At 43.1% G+C, this 18,817-nt stretch overlaps 1 protein-coding gene across 1 annotated transcript in view; it reads left to right on the top strand.

Moving 5' to 3' along the window:
• The first annotated feature begins 1,680 nt into the window (after positions 1-1,680).
• Positions 1,681-18,817, top strand: part of SNRK (SNF related kinase) — a 63,105-nt gene continuing 45,968 nt past the window's right edge. The window contains 4 exon segments of the mRNA XM_082664730.1: positions 1,681-1,799; positions 5,216-5,265; positions 15,991-16,011; positions 16,013-16,050. Of these exon segments, the coding sequence (XP_082520856.1) occupies positions 1,710-1,799; positions 5,216-5,265; positions 15,991-16,011; positions 16,013-16,050 (199 nt within the window). The 5' untranslated portion in view covers positions 1,681-1,709.

Raw genomic sequence — 18,817 nt, 5'->3', positions numbered from 1 at the left:
GGCTTATCTACTAAGGCCATTGTTTTGTGGTTACTGTTCTATCTCAGGGGCTACAGACCTGGCTTGGAGGTCCTCAACCACTGGAATTCCCTTGGGAGACCATTAGCGTGGTATTTTTTTCCCTTTACTTGGTTTACAGGGTTCCCTGAATAGTGATATCTCCCTAAGGAGAAAAGTGCAAGGCCTTCCCGTTTGCCAGTAACAAAGGAATGAATTCCACAAACCAAGTTAGAAGCTCTTGCTTAACATACTGCTAGAGTTAGAATGTCAGTGTCAAAGTGAGATTATTCTTTTATGACCTTTCTAAGCCAGTGTTATCCCAGAGTTGGGGCCTTGACTCAGCCCTGAGGGTCAGAGGTCCACCTGAGGCCTACAGCCCCAGGCTTTCCCCAGCCAATGATCCATGACCCCTTGCCAGAGCCTTAGGGTAACTAGGAATCCCCCTTTAACCTTCTGTTATTACCCTGAGGGTTTGTACCTCCCAACAATCCACTCTTGCTTCCCAGTCGTCTTCGGACATGCAAAGTAGATGCCAAGGAGACAGTCTGAAAAGAAAAGTCTTCTCACATTTGCAGGTCAGCAGAGACATTTGCTAAAGCCATCTAGATTTTTCTTCTCCGTCCAGTCAATTTAATCAAACTTGGAGCATCTAAGCAGCTCCCGCCTCCCCCCACATTGTGTCCTTCTTTGCTAGGGGTCCTTCCTTGGGGGAGGGGTGGGGAGCAGGGAGAATCATTAAGGGAGAAAGCAGGTTGGAGAAATCTGGCATCTGGCTTGTCACTCCCTTCCAGAAAACCCGGAGAGCTGATCTCCATTGCGCGCCAAGCTTCCAAGGGTGGGAGACGTGAGCCCCTGCCCCTGTCTCCCACCCTCCCAAACCCTCCTCTCCGGCGAGCGCTAAGTTCCCTTCGGGAGCCACCGACCTGGTGACCATGCCGCTGAACCATCCAGTGCACAGTTAATGCCTGGAGTGTTCTGAATCCCTGACTTCACATGCTTTAATACTTCCCACGACCTTTCGCCTTTCCACGCTTTTCCAGAGGAGGCAGCCTGGCCAGGCAAGGGTCTCCGGCTGACCTTTAAAGCCAGCGCTGCATTCGGATGCTGGGCTTTTTCTCTTTTTTAAAAATGGCAACAAAAGCAACAAAATTCCTTCAAATTGGGTTCCCAAAGAGAAGAAACTGTAAAGAATATGTATGTGTATACATGAATGTATATTGAATTTTTTCCCTTTCCTTGCTTAAACCTGGGCGGGAGATGGGGGGAAACTTTAAAAGGTTAAAGCGCCTGGCGCCCTCGGCCCCGCGTCCCAGGACCCGGGGTCTGGTGAGCACGCGATCCCTTCCCTCCGATTTCCCCCGACGGCTCGCGCTACTTTTCTGGGCCATTGTCCCATGTCCCTAGTGCTTCCTCCTTCATCATCCCTTCTGTTCGGGCACCTCGCCCGCTTCCTACCGCCAGCCGCAGCCCAGACTCGCTGGGGTAGGGATGATGCCAGGATGCCCTCCAGCAGCCCGCGCGCCGGAGCCCGCAGGTGCGCCCCGTCCCTCCCTGCCCGCGGCCCCGCCCAGTTCCTCCCTCCCCGCGGCCCCGCCCCGTCCCTCCCTCCCCGCACCCCCGCCCCGGCGTCACGTCACAGTGACGCGCGCCCCGCGCAGGCGCAAGTCGGTCCCCACCCCCTCCCCGCGGACGGCCGCCTGTTCGGTATTATGATTAGCGCTGGGTGCGGGGATTCGGCGGCCGGGAGGGAGTTGTCGGCGCCGCGGCCGCTGCGGACGGACGCCCGCCTGCTGGCTGAGGTAGGGGCGAGCGCGGAGCGCGGCCGGGCGCGGCGGCCGTGGGCGGGGGTGGGGCCGGCCTCCACCGCCGTCGCCTCCGCCGTTGCCGGGCGCCGGAGCCGGGCTCCCGCCGCAGGCGGAAAGTAAGTTGCGCGCTCCGCGCTCCCCGCGCCGGCCGCGTCGCGCGCCCGGGAGGACGCGGGGACCCGGCTGCTGCGGCCCCGACCCCGCGCGGCGGCGGCGCGGCCTGGCGGCGGCGGGGCCCGGATGGGAGCCGGTACTGCGGCGGCTGGCCGCGGGCGCCCGGAGGCCCTGCCCTTGCGGCCGCGGCGGGATTGCGGCACCTCGGGAGGCGCCCGCATCCCCGCGCCCCGCCCCGGAGCGGGCCGAGTGCGGCGCCCGCTGGGCTCCGCTCCCAGGTTTTCTTGTGCGGTGTGTATTCTTCACCAAAGGTGTTTTCCTTTTTCAAAAGAATCTGGAAATCTGGCGTAGCAGGGGGGTTCCTTGCTAAAACTGCAGCCGTAAAATAGAATAGGGATATTGTTGTCTGTAGAGAAAGGGCATCGGGGTAAGGAAGGAGGAGCAGTGCCGTTCCCGAGGGACAGCTAGAATTTTTCAGATTGGAAAACCTTCGTTCTTTTCCATAGTCATCGCCTGTTGATATCTTTCTGGACCGTTTTACAGAAACCTTCCTGCCTTTTACTTGGACTTGGGATCCAGGAAAGTGACAGCCTTTTATCCTGGGGGGCGGGCAGGGGGTGGTTCCTGGAGCTGTGCTGTTCCAACAGTTGCATCAGATAAAATTCAATCGCTTCATAGGGAATTCGGTTCAAGTCCAGTATTTGGAGGGGAGAGGAGGGATTTAGCAGTAGGGTTCTTCAACCTATAGACGTCTGAGGATATCGGATTTTTCACACTGTCAAGTTACTTTTTTCCCCTCCCATTTAATTGAGTACATTTCCACAGTTTTAGGAGCAGGTGGTAAAGCTGACTTAATGCGTTTCACGTTTTATGGTGAAAGGTGAAGCATGGCTAGCAGGTGATGGAACTGCAAATGTTCTGCATACTGATCAGATTCCACCTGATTCCTATCAAGCATCAGTTGCCTCAGTTTGGGTTCCTTGTATGGGGTTGGGGTGCTAGTCCCAAATCAGCCTAATTTATCAGAATGTATATCGGTGTACTTAAACGTCTGGGGTTGTCAAGGCTTATGTAATCAATTTGTTAATTTATAATCTTGTTATATGGCTCTCCAGATTTATAAAATCATTCCCTTAAGGAAATCTGTCTTCACCGTCTGCTTAAATATTTCTCTTGGAATTGGATTCCTGGAGAGAAATGTTCTGTACTAGTGGTGATTAACGCATACTAATTAGACAAGTTTTAAAAAAAATCATGTTGATTCTTTTGACTATCTAATTGTCTCTATTAGGAAAACAGGTGACATTCCCATTTTACAGAACTAGAAATGAGAGAAATGACATTCCCAAGGTCACTTATTGAAGCAGTATAGTAATTGAAAGTCAGGTGCACTGTGTTAACTTTTCTTAATACTCCATCTTTAAGGCTTTCCATGTAGGGAACTTTGACACCGTTTTATTTTTAAGTTTGCACAGTTTTTATTTTCTTTTGTGCAGAAAAGTTACTCTCACCGTATTAATTTTTTTACTATTTTTAGTAAGTTTTTCTGTATTATTGCAGTAAGATCCATTTGTATAAAACATACAAGGACTCAGAAGTTATGTAATTTTTATTATTCTAGAACAGAAGTATAGATTGAGACTTTATGGGTCAAATGTAATCCCATAATCCTAAAATGAAGGCTTTCAAATGTCCTTATTAAAAGTGAAGGGCTTTCAGATATTTTTACTGGGCGCAGGAAATACTGTTGGTCTAAACTTTACTATGGATGTTTCATATAGAAAGTGAAACCAAATAGAAAAAAAACTTTATTTTGGAGATATTGAGCAGCCCAGGTTCTAAGCACTGGTATAAATAAGGCTTGATTTCTCCCCTGTAGCAGCTTGTCTGAGCCTAAGAACTCATTACACAGCCCAGGAAGAAAAGGGTACAAGTACGCTTTCCACATGGTCAGAATTTTAGGAATTAAAAACATAGATGTGAGGAGCTCTGAAGACTTGATTTTACTGCATGCCAGCTGTTTGCCTAACAAGCAAGAGGTAGAATTTTTAGCTAAGATGCTTTTATAAGAAAACTAATTATTTAGAATATGGATACTTCCCAGTGTGCATGTATGTGCTGGTCAGCTCTTAGAGCAAGTTAGGTGGAAAAGTTGAGTGCTTTGTAGCAGTTTTGAAGGTAAACTAACCTATGATCATTTATTCATGGAGCCTTTGTCTACTTTTGGGGCCCTGGGTTAGAGGATAGCAGTAGAAAAGTGAATAAAAACTAGTTCCTGCCTTTACAGGCTATTGTATTTTTTGTTTTATTTATTTACTTATTTATTTATTTTTGGCTGCGTTGGGTCTTCGTTGCAGTGATTGGAGACTCTGTTGCAGTGCGCAGACTTCTCACTGCAGTGGCTTCTCTTGTTGCGGAGCACGGGCTCTAGGCGTGCAGGCTTCAGTAGTTGTGGCACGCGGGCTCAGTAGTTGTGGCACGTGGGCTCAGTAGTTGTGACTCACAGGCTCTAGAGTGCAGACTCAGTAGTTGTGGTGCACGGGCTTAGTTGCTCCGCGGCATGTGGGATCTTCCCGGATCAGGGCTCGAACCCGTGTCCCCTGCATTGGCAGGCGGAATCTTAACCACCGCGCCACCAGGGAAGTCCCAAGCTATTATAAATTATATTTACACCAAGGTAAACAATAACAGTAGGATCAAATGCTGTGGTGAGACATAGGCAAGACCCCTGGGCAAGGAACAGTCTGACTTGGGAATGCTTCACAGAGAAGGTGATGGTTGAACCAGTCTTGAAGGATGGGTAGAGTTCCCAGGCAGAGAAAAGGGGAAAGGGCTCCAAGGGTTCAGGGAGGGTGAAAAGACAAGGTCAGGTGGTGGAGGAAGAACTTAGATCCAAGTGGGTGAAAGGGAGTTGAGGAGGTAGAGACAGGGTGCAGCTGTTTTTGATTTTTTTAAGACTATGGAAAGGAGGGGGGAGGAATGGGGCAGTACCTTTGGGGATGGAGGGGGTCGTGTTTTATTTTGTTTTCGTTTGGGAAGAGCCGGTGTACAGCCTCTCGGACTTGATGGCCTCACAGGCGAGCACTGGAAGTGTGTTGTCTGTTCCGGATGATCTGCAGCTGCATTATTCACACCGCGGATTATTTCCTTATCTTGTTTTTCCGTGTATCTGCTTTGGGTTGAGGCCTTAGATCCTGTGGGAAACCATTTCTTGCTGGTGGTAGGGGAGGAACCTGACTAAAGAGGATTCCTGCTCTATCTTTCCTGAACGTTTATTTCTCTGCTGTTACTTCCAGAGGCTCCTGAGATTCTGCTTTGGCACCTCCAGCGTTTGGCCTCTGCTCAGGTAGGCTCTTTCCTGACAAAGAAGGCCTTTTTCTCTCTCCTTCCTTGTTGTGTCCTATTCCCCAGACTGCTGCCGTGTGACGACAGCAGTTACTTCAGAGCTGGAGGGCATTGGCTGCCCATGCACCATGATGTTTTAAGTTCTGGAGTGTCTCCAGGCTCACAGCAAGATTGGGGGGAGGGGTGTCTGTCTGACTATCTAAACACATAACCCCTCAGCTACATGTTGGCCTGAAATGTGATGTTGATTATGAAATCAGTGCTCCAGAAATGTAGGTTACAGGACATGTAACTGGTCAAATCGTAGCCTCAGTGGGCCTCGGTTTCTCAGTTGTTGACGTGCAGTTACCTTTCTCAAATCCAGAAGACTGTCAGCTCCTTGGGGCCAGAGACCCCTTCTTTGATTTCTGTATCCCCAGACCAGTGTAATGCTTCACACATAGTCAGTGTACCCAAGAAGTGTCCTGGCGAAGTAACTTTAAAAATCTGAACTTTAGTTTGTTGCCCATTAGTGGAAACCATACCCATTTTATCCAGATGAGTTGGATTGAAATTGCTCTTCATTCATAGAATTCCAGAGCTAGAAGCGAATCTTCCACTCTACACTGCCATGCAGTAGATGCTCAAGAAGTGTTTGTTCCTGTCCTGAATTCCCTGTCTCAGTAAGTGACCCCACCTGCTACCACTCTGCACTAGTCATTCTAGATTGCCCTCTTTGCTTTGCCCCCTGTGCACTGAGTTCCTGGATTCTACTTGCTAAACGTGTCTCCTCCATTACATCCTCGCCATCACTGCCCAGGTACAGGCTGCCCTCATTTTTAAGTCTTTAATCATTTATCTGGAGACATTTTCACTAGTCTCCTCACCTGTGTCCAAGCTCTAGTCTTGCCCTTCCAATCTGATGTTCACTTTGCTGCCAGAGTGGTTTAACTGTCATCTCTGATTGCCGTTCCCCTGCTCAGGATTCTTCCTTGGCTTCTTAGTGCCAGCTTTCATTTGTTCATTTAATAAAGTATACCTGTATATTTTGGGCAGATGCTAGACTTGGCGGCCCTGGGATGGAGAGCTGAATAAAACAGACGTGCGTCTTACGCGGGCTGAATTTATCATGTAGTCTAGTGGGGGACACAGATTATTAATCACATAATCACACAAATAATTATATAACCACAATTGTGATAAGGGCCATAATGGAAAAGGGCCTGGTGCTGAAAGAGGGCGTGGGGAGCTGGTGTACAGGAGTGTGGGAGGGGAGGGAGAGGCTATGGTCAGGAAGGTGACCTTTACGCTGGGCCCTGAAGCATGGTTAAGGGCTAGCCAGATGTGAGGATTGTCAACTGATGTGCATAGGATACAAGGACCTTTGGGTATCTGGCCCTTACCTACCTGTCTAACCTTGTCTCTTACACTCTGCTCTGCATGGATTGCTGTCCCAATCACACTAAGGCCTCTTTCCCACCGTGGCCAATTTCAGGTCTTAGCTCAAACAAAAAAATTAATTTCTCTGAGATGCCTCCTGTGAACTCCTGAAGGCAGATTTAGGGGAGAGAACACCTCTTCCAGCCTCCTTGTCCCTTTGAGAGGTGTAAATAATGTGGGGCAGCGGCCTTCCTATTATATCCAGTACAGGCATTTAGGGGCCGTTTCTTGGGCCAGTAAGGGGTGAGGGTGCCGATATCAAACTAAGATGAGGAGGTAAGTGTACAACCCCTCTAAAATATAAGACTCTCCTGAGACGGAAGCCATTTGTGAAAAGTTGGGGGAAAAAATGCTGGGGTGATTTTGATCCCACTCACAACTTGCTAATATGTATTATCGCCTTTTGACTTCATAATAACTGTCCAAGGTGGTGATTATCTTTGTTTTATAGAAAAAGACATGCCTGTTGGCAGAAGTTGAGTAATTTGTTGGGCTCCATGTCCTGTGGTACTCTTTCTTTCTTTTTTTTTTGTGGTACGCGGGCCTCTCACTGTTTAACTACAGGTTAAACAGTTCTCTCTTTATTGGTATAAAGCATTATGAGTACTACAGAAGACATTTAGAATGAGAATATTCGATCTACAGTTTCAAGGCTTGATTTTATCCTTTGTTCCCCTATTCTGTGAGCATTTGCTAATCCTCTTGTGAAGAAAAATGCTTTTTCAGAAACAAATGGAGAGAATGTAATATGCAAAAGTACATTAAAATTGCAGCTTTGGTAAGGATAAATTTTTTTAAAAAATAAATTTATTTTTGGCTGCTTTGGGTCTTCGTTGCTGTGTGCGGGCTTTCTCTAGTTGCGGCGAGCAGGGGCTACTCTTCATTGCAGTGTGCGTGCTTCTCACTGCGGTGGCTTCTCTTGTTGCGGAGCACGGGCTCTAGGTACACAGGCTTCAGTAGTTGTGGCACGCGGGCTCAGTAGTTGTGGCTTGCAGGCTCTAGAGCACAGGCTCAGTAGTTGTGGTGCACAGGCTTAGTTGCTCCGCGGCATGGGGGATCTTCCTGGGCCAGGTCGCGAACCCGTGTCCCCTGCATTGGCAGGTGGATTGTTAACCACCGCGCCACCAGGGAAGTCCCAAATTTTTTTTTTTTTTTTTTTTTTCCAGTACGTGGGCCTCTCACTGCTGTGCCCTCTCCCGTTGCGGAGCACAGGCTCTGGACGTGCAGACTCAGCGGCCATGGCTCACGGGCCTAGGCGCTCTGCGGCGTGTGGGATCTTCCCGGACCGGGGCACGAACCCGTGTCCCCTGCATCGGCAGGCGGACTCTCAACCACTGTGCCACCAGGGAAGCCCAGTCCCAAATTTTTTAAAGCAGAAAATAGAATCTTCCTAAATTGTACTTAAATTACTTGCTTGGTGTTGGCTATTCTGTGCCACTGGGGAGGACTCTTGCCATAACAAAATTGTATGCAAACTCTGAAGGGGAAGTTATTTTCAAGGTGCCATTCAGTTTTTAGATGACCAGTAATTACCTGTCTGTCTTTTGAATGGTTATTTGCCTGCAGTTTCCTTTCTCAAAGAGCAGTTTCTAAACATTTCAAAAAGTTTTTAATGGAATTATTTATTTAACTTTAAAAAAAGTTTTACTGTGCAAAACTTTCTGTTACAAGTTATGTGAATCTTTTTTAATATTTATTTATTTATTTGGCTGCGCTGGGTCTCAGTTGCGGCATGCGGGATCTTTAGTTGCAGCATATGGGATCTAGTTCCCTGACCAGGGATTGAACCCGGGCCCCCTGCATTGGGAGTGTGGAGTCTTTGCCACTGGACCACCAGGAAAGTCCCTGGAATTATTAATTAATAATGTTTATTAGGTAAGTCTTTGGCACTTTGGTGGCATTAGGGCATTTCCTCTTTTTAGTTGATTGCTGGGTCAGGTAACTCACATGGCATGTCAGAATTGGAGGAAAAACAGAAATGTCAAAATAGATTTACTTTAGTGCTGTTGCTTCCCAGGAAATTAGAAAGGCCTACGTCAAAGGGGGAGGCATTGTATTATTTCAGGAAAAAATGCAGGGCCCACGAGTCAATTTAGGCAGCTCTTACTTGGGCATAGGACTGGGGCATAGGAAGTCCTTATCCTATTTGACCCTGCTTTCTCATCTGTTAAATGGGTATTATACTTCCATTGTATTCTTGTTTGTGAGGAATAAATTATATAACATATGTAAAGAATCCAGTGCATACATAGATTCCCAGTAGTTGAAATGTTTACTCTTTTTGAAACCTGCATTAAAACAAAACAGTGGGCAGTTGTGGCAGTAGAAGACATTTTTAAAACTTGAAAAGAGACAATGAAAAGAAAGGCCAACTGTAGTTTTGCTATAAGACTCATTTCTATATAAACCTATTTAGGTTAGTAATAGATTTTTAGGAAAGTACTATGGGTAATAATGAGAGAGATCTAGTAAGTCAAGACAAAAATTGGTGTTTATGGAACTTTGAAGTGAAGTGTTTTTAAATTGGTTTAAATTTTCTAATGACCTTATTCTTACGTCGCTCGCATCTTAAAACCTAGAGTTTTTCTCTTCTTTTGAGGCCTCATATCAGCTCTGTGATGTGAAGCTCCTTCTGTGCATTTTTAACTCTTTAATGGCACCTGGATTAACCTTAAGTATCATTCAGAGATAGATATGTGGTGAATTATTTAGTCTAGCAAGTTTTCCATTGATTTTGAGAAGCTAAGAGTTCATCACAGTTCCCTAAATGGTGAGCCACTAGGTAGTTTTCAAGATCAGCCTTCCTAACCCTATTAAACTTACTTCTACCCCACGGCCTAACTTCACGCACGTTGGCGTTCTCCTTTCGGAAGCCATATGCACTTCTCTGCTACCTGTTCCCCCACTGTCAGGAGTGGTGTCTCACTGCTCCTGGTGAAGGGTAAGGCCTGATCTGTGGGTTGCCCCGTCCTTGGGTATCCTGCCTTTGGTATCCTCTGCTCTTCCTTTGACGGAACTCACTGACGTTAACTTGTATAATTGATTGTCTTTTTATATGTAGATAACTTATTTGTAAGATTCTAAAGGACAGGGACTGTGTTGTGTTCTACACAATTAGGGCTCAAATGTTTGCTAATAAAAACAGACTCAGTGTTCCTGTTCCTTCCTCAGCCTGAAGAAATTGCATACTTTGTCCCTCAAGGGTGGTAGAATATTTCATTGAATATGTCTTGTTTGTTAAGATTACATAAATATGTATGTATATTTTCAGGGAAATTGGTTTACTTTATAAATCTCAATGGAAAAGTGAATTGAATGAATAATTATGTACAGAAATTCAAAATTTTAGTAACGTCTGCCTTTCCTAGATTAAAAAGTAGCACACATCTGCTGTGAAAAATTTGAAAAGAACAGAAAAGCATAAAGAGAAAGAAAACTACAATTTTTTTTTTTTTTTTTTTGCGGTACACGGGCCTCTCACTGTTGCGGCCTCTCCCGTTGCGGAGCACAGGCTCCGGATGCGCAGGCTCAGCGGCCATGGCTCACGGGCCCAGCCGCTCCGCAGCATGTGGGATCTTCCCGGACCGCGGCACAAACCCGTGTCCCCTGCATCAGCAGGCAGACTCTCAACCACTGCGCCACCAGGGAAGCCCCAGAAAACTACAATTTTACCAATTAACATTTTGGTATTTTTAGTATATATGCAGACAAATTATATGCTTTTAAAGAAATTGGGATCCTATGGCCATGAAATTTGGTATGTGAATTTTTTTACTTAATATTTTATTGTGACAATTTCCCATGAGATTAAATAGCTTAAAAATATAGCAGCATAGTGTTAATGTTGGGTATACCACTTCCTTATTGTAGACCTTTGATTATTTCTGAGATAGATAGATAGATATACTTTTTTTTTTTTTGGCCACGCCATGCGGCATGTGGGGTTTTAGTTCCCTGATCAGGATTCGAACCCATACCCCCTGCAGTAGGGCGTGGAGTCTTAACCACTGGACAGCCAGGAAAGTCCCTGATTTTTTTTTCTCTCATATATGAATATCACTGAACATTGTTGAATATAAATATTTGTTCATGTCTTTATTTCTTTAAGACATAAATCTAGTAGTAAGATTATTAAATCGAGGATATTAATTATTTTAAGGCTCTTGATACAGGTATTGCCAAATTGCTTTTCAGAAAGGTAATTTGCAGTCCCAATAGTGTGAGAGAATCCCCAAATGATTCTGCCTTTTAAGTCAAAGTCAGTGAAACGTTAGGTGCCAGTATTTTTGTTAATGGATCAATTTATTTTTCTTCTTTTCCAGCATTCTTTTTTGACCACTTTTTCATGACCATCTTTGTCACAATATCAGTGCGGGGGATGAAAAGACGATAGGGAGTTAAAGTGAGTTTTGACAGTATTAATAAAAGCTTTGGAAGAGAGATTTAGATTATTAAGTTTTTAAATTCTCCATAACTTCCAATTTATATTCTGTTTTCCTGGCAAAGGAGTAATTGTGGGTTGGCTTTATTTATTTTGGAGTAATTTCTACATACCAACTTGTGCTTAGGTCATTATTTATTATGTGGGCACTTTATACCAGGGCTGTCACCATACTAATTTTTTAAATCTCACTTTACCATCAGGTAGAAGTGGTGACATGCTTATTAACTTTTTTGGGTTTTTTTGGCGGTACGCGGGCCTCTCACTGTTGTGGCCTCTCCCGTTGCGGAGCACAGGCTCCGGATGCGCAGGCTCAGCGGCCATGGCTCACGGGCCCAGCCGCTCCGCGGCACGTGGGATCTTCCCGGGCCGGGGCACGAACCCACTCCTCTGCATCGGCAGGCGGACTCTCAACCACTGCGCCAGCAGGGAAGCCTACTTATTAACATTTTTCATCACTTTAATGAGAGGCAATTCTGTTTAGGAATTTGAACTTATTATCTGTGCTGCTGCTCCAGGTTTTGTGGCTTGGATTTTTTTTTCTACAAATACTAACTGCTGCTTTCCATCAGTTAATGGATTGCCTGACTCCTGAATTCATTCAAAAATTCCTTGATGTGTCCTGGAATATAGCTTGTTTACTTAGAGGAAATAAAGATGACTTAAACCAGCACTTTAAGTGATAGATCTGTGTTGGCAACCCAGTCACTGCCTCAAGAGACTGGAGCAGGCTTTTCAGCCTGGCATTCCTGGTTACCTCAGTGGCCCTGAGTCCATTAAAATTGACTACCTCAAAGAAAACTTGCAGAACATACTTCAATAGGCAGTTACCTTCCCTTGAAAAATACTTTATTAGACATTTGGAGGTACATTTTTGTCTATTGGGACATTTCTCAATAAATGGTTGACTGAAATCTTCTAATTTGTAGTTTCCATCTTGATTCCATTCAGTGGCTACAGACTGATACTACCTGATACCCACATAGTAATATTCAGCCAATCCAGTGAAGAACTGTGGATTCTTCCGTAACTTGGGAGGTGTTGACCTGTTTGTGGTTTCTTCTTCTTTTTTTTTTTTTAATTTCTTTTTTGGCTGTGCCCCGCTGCATGTGGGTTCTTAGTTCCCTGACCAGGGATCGAACCCGCGCCCCCTGCAGTGGAAGCGCAGAGTCCTAACCACTGGACCGCCAGGGAATTCCCTGGTTTCTTCATCTTTGATTTATAGCTTATATTGTTAACACCCAGGAGGAGGAGTGCTGTTCTAGAAATGTGGAATGTTGTTTACTTTGGATGAAAGGAGCAGCAGTGGTGACTGCCACTGGGGTTGTGTTTAAAAATAAGCTTGATCTGGAGGTTGTTGATGTTCCTGGAGGATTGAGTCTACTGTCTTCTTTCCAGCCTGTACCATTTTTGTTGTAGGTATCTTTGAAATTTTAGCAGTTAGATCAGGGCAGTAATTTTCATGGAGAGTGTGTTAGTTCCTTCACTTAAGTTGGCTTTTCTCTAAACATACGTTTAGTCCGATATTTCCCCTAAGTAAGAGTAACAGTGTTCATTTTTTTCCCCTAAGTAAGAGTAACAGTGTTCATTTTTTTGGTGTTTGTAAAAGATACCAGATAATTTCCATGTATAAGAAGCTTAAATGCAGTTTTAGCGTGGCTTTATAAAAACTCATCTTTTAGCTGTATGTACTGGAGGGAGGGTATTGGCACAGATACTCTTTTTCAAGCATGTAATTTGTTTGGGAGGTTTTTGTGTATTTGAATATTCGTGGTCTGGTTTGGGGGGGCATTTGTAATATCCCGAAGTGTAGAGAGGCTATAGAAGTAGCCTCACTTTTGCACATGGCTCTTTGTGTGACCGGCTTTCTCATGCCATGGACTGGTTGATAATGAGTATCCCCACGGAGCCACCTTTGCTCCGTGTGCTCTTCCTCACCTCTCCTAGGGAGAGGTGTGAGTTGGAGACCTTTGTTTGATATACAGACCACACTGCAGTGGTGAAGATGTCAGTGAAAAGCCAGAAGTGAATTTTGACAAGAATAACAGGGTGAATTCCGACTTGACAGTAGGTTTAACAGAGGCTGGTTTTACAACTGTTTTCAGCAGCTTGCAAAATGTGTGTAGGGCCGCCCACACTTCCTTCCTCTTCTCCAGCCACACCCGCACGCCTCAGTTGCTTCTGTTCTCTTTAGTAAACTGGGAGAACATCGGTGTGTTCTTGCAACACATACTAGTACTTGTTTCTCAAACATGGATTTCCATATTATAAACACCCTCTCCTGGATGGCCTGTTTCATTTAGGTCCTGCCTAGCTATATGCATGTGTGAGCACATGCTGAATAAGAAGACTGCTTTAGAATGGCCTAATTTAGTGCTTTTGCTGGTTTAAAAGATGTCATCTTAGCTATGCAGTCATTAAAAATAGTGATTTAGAAGAACTTAGTGCATGCAAAAATATTCATCCTATAGTAGAGGAAAAAGTAGTCATAAGACTTCATATACAATATCTTAGCTTTGTAAAGAAGCATAGGTGTAAAAAATATATACTCAAACCCGAAGAGAGGTCATCCTAGATGAAATTATAGGTGTTTTTTGTTTGTCTGTTTTTAATCTGTGGTGCTTTACTTGTTTTGTGGAGAGAAGTACTTAGAAAATGGTTACACTGCTCCCCCCACCCCTCCAATTTATGTGTGTGTGATCCCATTTTATTAAAACCTTTGTGTCTGGCATGTATTATACATAGAAAATAATTTGGAAGGCTGTGTCCGAAATGTTAACAGAGATAATCACAGAGGATAGACTGATGGATAATTTTAAAAAACTTTCCTCTCTTTTTGCCAATATATATGTTCTGATTGTATTTTTTTCTTACACTGCATAGATGTTTCTTTCATAATTGAAGCAGAAATACTAAAAGGAAAATAATAGGTCAAGTGAAAAAAGCAGAATACAAGATATAAAGTTATATATAGAATGATCACAGCTTTATAAAACAAAATAAAGAAGCTGTATATAAACATTTGCAGAAAAACCACCAAAACATTAATAGTGCTGATCTTGTGTGATAGGACTGTGGATGCCTCTTTATTCTCTCTACTTCCTATTTTGTATTTTCCATATTTTCTATTAGAATAGGTTACTTTGATAGGAAAAATATAAAGGAATATTTAGTCCTTTTAAAAAGGATAGACTTGATAGAATGTCATCGTAGTATTATTTGAAAAGCAAATACTTAGATTTTTGTGGGATGCTTTATTGAAAAATCATCAGACTTTGATACCCAACTAGAGATTAGTTTATCAACACTCATTTCCAAGTTAATACATTTTAGGAAACTAAGCAGTAGAAGATTTCTGAAAACAGAAGAGAGACGATAGCTCAGTAAATTCAGTCTCTTGAAGTAGAGTGGAAGACTAAAAGAATTTCTGCTTGGGTAGGGGAGATTACCATCAGTATAACAATGATAGTGGTGGTGGTAGCTAGTATTTACTGAATGCTTACTCTGTGCCAGGCTTTATTTTAATCACTACCTTTATTAATCCTCACCACAATCTATGAGGTGCTCTTGCTACTGACATTTTCTAATGAGGAAACTGATGGTACAGAGAGATCAGGTTTTGCTCAGGTCCAGTGACTTGTGGCTGGTGAGCTGGGATTCAGATCCAGTCATTGGCCTTCAGAACCAGTCCTCAGCCATGAGGGACCATCGCACTGCTTGGCCAGAGAGACTGTGGGTGAAACTGGCTGTTGGAAAGAGAGAAGCAGGCATGGGTAATGGGAGGAGCTACTGTATCCCACTTGGAGCTGAAGGACCAGGTAGGCATCCCAGGGTTCACTTCTCACTAGAAGTGGGCCTGTGCCCACGGCTTTGCTGGCCTCGTCTGTGTGGTAGCAGTGTCTCCATCTCTTTTCATCCCCTCATTCCCAGAAATAAACTTGGTTTCACATCCACCTTTCCTTCTTTCTTTTCCCTTTCCTGCTTTCCCCCACCTCTTTGTACTCCCTTTCCCCCAAGCTCCTGTGAGCTTGAGTTTAATACTTACCTGGACGAACTCACCTGTGTGGTGTATTGTGTAAAGTGCCTTGGCGTAGTTTGAATGTTCGGAACTTTGTTTGATATTTCAGCGTTAAGGAAAGGCCTGCAAGGCTGCCTCAGTCAGTCAGTATTCCCTCACTGTGCCGTGAACTTAGATATCAGTGATCCTCTCACGTTCTCTTTGTTCATAAAGTTTCTTTTTTACTATCAGATGGAAAGCCTCCATGCAAAGGTGTTTTGTGTTGTGTGTTCTCTGGTGCTTGTGTTGATTTCTGCTGCCCTGCTAGAGGATGGTGTGTTGGGAAGGTTGCCCTCCTTGGCTGTTGGAGTGGGGGTTTCATGAGGCCAGAGGGCATCCTGCAGGCAAGTGGGGCTCCCAAGCCAGGCTGAGCAGGCTTGGAGCTGCAGACTGCTGCTTACAGGGCAGGTTGAGCCTCCTTGTACCTACCTTGCAGGCTCCTAGTGAGGATTCGGTGCAGTGAGGATTCGGTGCAATGCGGATTCGTGCTCGTTACCCAAGAGGCATTTAAAAATGGTGATTTTACTGTTGTTCGTTATTATAATTTCCTCCTTCTTCCAGTGCAGTAATCCTTCTGACCTGCCTACCTGGACGAGTCTCCATGTATCTGTTCACTGTGACATTCCTGTTGATTAAAGATTCCTTGAACGGGTTGCAATTCATAGAGGAGAGAAAATGGGAGACTGGGTCATGGAAGACAAATTTACCATTTTTATATGTTCGTCTGGATCCAGCCTGAGGGTTTATATTTTAACTTTAAGCAAAGTTAAGTAGAACTAAACTAAAATCTTTTTTGTGTTTTCTTTTAGGAGAAAGAAGCACCTAACGAAACAGTAATAACAAGGATTATTCAGTATGCAGTTGGCAGGGTATGTCTTGGAGCTGGTGCAGAGTCACCTTTGCTTTATATAACCCACATCTTAACATTTTCCATTGGTGTTCAAAATGATTTTCAGGCACTGCAAGATCCTCCAAGATCAAAAAATGATTTAATTATTTCCTGTGCTAACTCAAAATATACTCGATAGGAGGGTTAAACAGTGTATTCAAAAAGATGTTCAATAACAAGGATATTTTTCCTCCCAACTTTCAGTTATACATAACTTCCTGTTTTGAGGTATACAATTGTAGTTTCATAGGCAGTGAGCAAGGGATATGTGTACCCAGAAAAGTACCAAAAAAAGTAAATTCTTTGATAGTGAGAGTATCATTTCATTACAGGGTAGTCTTGTCATTAAGAAGAGACCCTAGGGCTTCCCTGGTGGTGCAGTGGTTAAGAATCCGCCTGCCAATGCAGGGAACACGGGTTCGAGCCCTGGTCCGGGAAGATCCCACATGCCGCGGAGCAACTAAGCCCGTGTGCCACAACTACTGAGCCTGTGCTCTAGAGCCCGTGAGCCACAACTACTGAGCCCACGTGCTGCAACTACTGAAGCCCACACGCCTAGAGCCTGTGCTTTGCAACAAGAGAAGCCACTGCAATGAGAAGCCTGCACACCGCAACGAAGAGTAGCCCCCACTCGCCACAACTAGAGAAAGCCTGTGCACAGCAACAAAGACCCAACTCAGCCAAAAATAAATAAATAAATTTTTAAAAAAGGACCCTATAAGATTCTTCCCTTTGAACTTGCTAGTAGATTAAAAATTATTTCATTGTGCCCTTTTGCTAACACAGTACTAGGAGGAGAAATGACAGTGTGTGAATAGTGATTATCTCTGGGTGTTTAAGACCCTGAAAAAAGACTTTTTCCCTCATCTGTATATTCATTTATTACTTTTGTAATAAAAAAAAATCTGTAAAAAAAATGAATTAAGTTAAAATTCAGACAATCTCAGATTTACTTGTAAAGTCTGATTTATATGCCACTGTAGAATACATCTAAACTAAAGTGATAGATGAAAAAAAAATATTAGGTAACTTGGGGGCAGCCTGAAGAAGTTTGCTTTGAAAGCGAAAGTTGCATTTGCAAACTCATACAATAGAAACATAGACTTGGGTAGAATTTTAAGAGTAATTACCGCCATTATAATTAATTGAAGTTAAAGATTTAAAGATAGTTTTCTGCCCCCTGGAGTTAGCTTAGAGTTTCTATATTTGAAAATTAGACATGCCTGAATTAAACTTTCTTTTGGGGAACTACTTGGATTTTCCTGTTAATCTTATAAAAATTATTAGCTCAGATGACAAGGATAATACATAGTATAGAATACATAGTATAGAAGAAATTTGCTTTTTCTCCAGCACCTGTACATAGATAGTATGGGTTTCTTATTTTAAAAAATCTTAATAGGATTTTGTTTCTGAAATTAATGCAGAAACAGTGTAGCATAGTGGTTAAAAGCACAGATTTTGGTGTCAAGATAGCCTTGGGTTCAAATCCCACCTCTTTTACACACTGGCCCTATAGCCTAGGCCAAGTTACTCATTATTTTTGTGCCTCAAAATGAGACTAATAATCCTATCTCTGAGGGCAATTTACAATTAAAAAAACAAATCACTCAGAATTACTCTGAGGTTAATTTACAATTACAGAAAAGCTTGAGGGGGCCCCAGATACGTGATTCAGATCATTTCAGTTTGCATGGGAGAATGACTATGCCTCTTTTATAGTATTTTAAGTCTTAAGATATTATTATCCTAAATATAATATTGTTAAGAGTGGCCAAATGTTTCTAAGAGGTGTATGCTTTGAAATAAGAATTCAGTTTGAACCTTAGCTTTAGCATGTACCTGGAACACAAGTGTTTTTTGGCTATAAAATGGAAATAATACTGACCTCTTAGGATTGTTAAGATCCAATGACACAATCCAATTTGATTCATTTTGTACAAATACATATAGTAGATCTTCAGTAAATGTTAGCTTTTCTTCTGTTCTTTTAAGCGAAAATGAGATTTAAAGATATTTAATGCTAGTGCTTAAAAAGAAAAACTACCTTATTTTATGTACAGTTTAGTTTTTTGGGATATTTTCACCAAAGTGGAGTAAATGCTGTAAGTACTGTTCTTAACAAAAAGCAACTGAAAATGTGAAACTGTATACCAGGAGCATTAGAAAAGGCTTCACTGAAGGGATGAATATGCACTAATAGGAAAGATCTAGTCTTGGGAGATGGCTGTATTTTTCATTGGATTTTGTTATTTAATTCTATTAAGTTTTGGTCAGAAAAAATAATAGTGGGAGTTCAGTCTGTGAGATTTAAAGTGATGTCTTAACTTGTATAATTATATACATTTAAAAATTTTTCTGAGTCAGGGTCATTTATAAGAACCTATTTCTATATTTTAAGGTTTACACTATAAAGGATGAAAATTTTAAATTCCATATGAAATGAAGTCTTTAAAGCCAAATGGTCTTTAACAGTTAAATGGTTTAAATGCATGCTTGTCTGTTCTTGAAATATAAGCAGATCATAGTAGGTTTTGTTTGAGAGTTGGAAAACCGTAATAAAGATAAGCATAACTGATAAGCACAAAGAGTATCAGTCAGTCAGCAAATAATAAGCACCTACTGTGTGCCACTTACTGTTCTAAGCACTAGTGATGCAAGAGCAAACCATTGCCTTGTAAACATTTTGAAAAAAAGTTGCATTTCAAAATTTAACAAAATTTTAATTACTTGCTGTATGACTGTTC

This window comes from Grampus griseus (genome assembly GCF_964374135.1).
Source record: "Grampus griseus genome assembly, chromosome: 10".
Lineage (NCBI taxonomy): Eukaryota > Metazoa > Chordata > Mammalia > Artiodactyla > Delphinidae > Grampus > Grampus griseus.
This window is presented reverse-complemented; position numbering and strand designations above follow the sequence as displayed.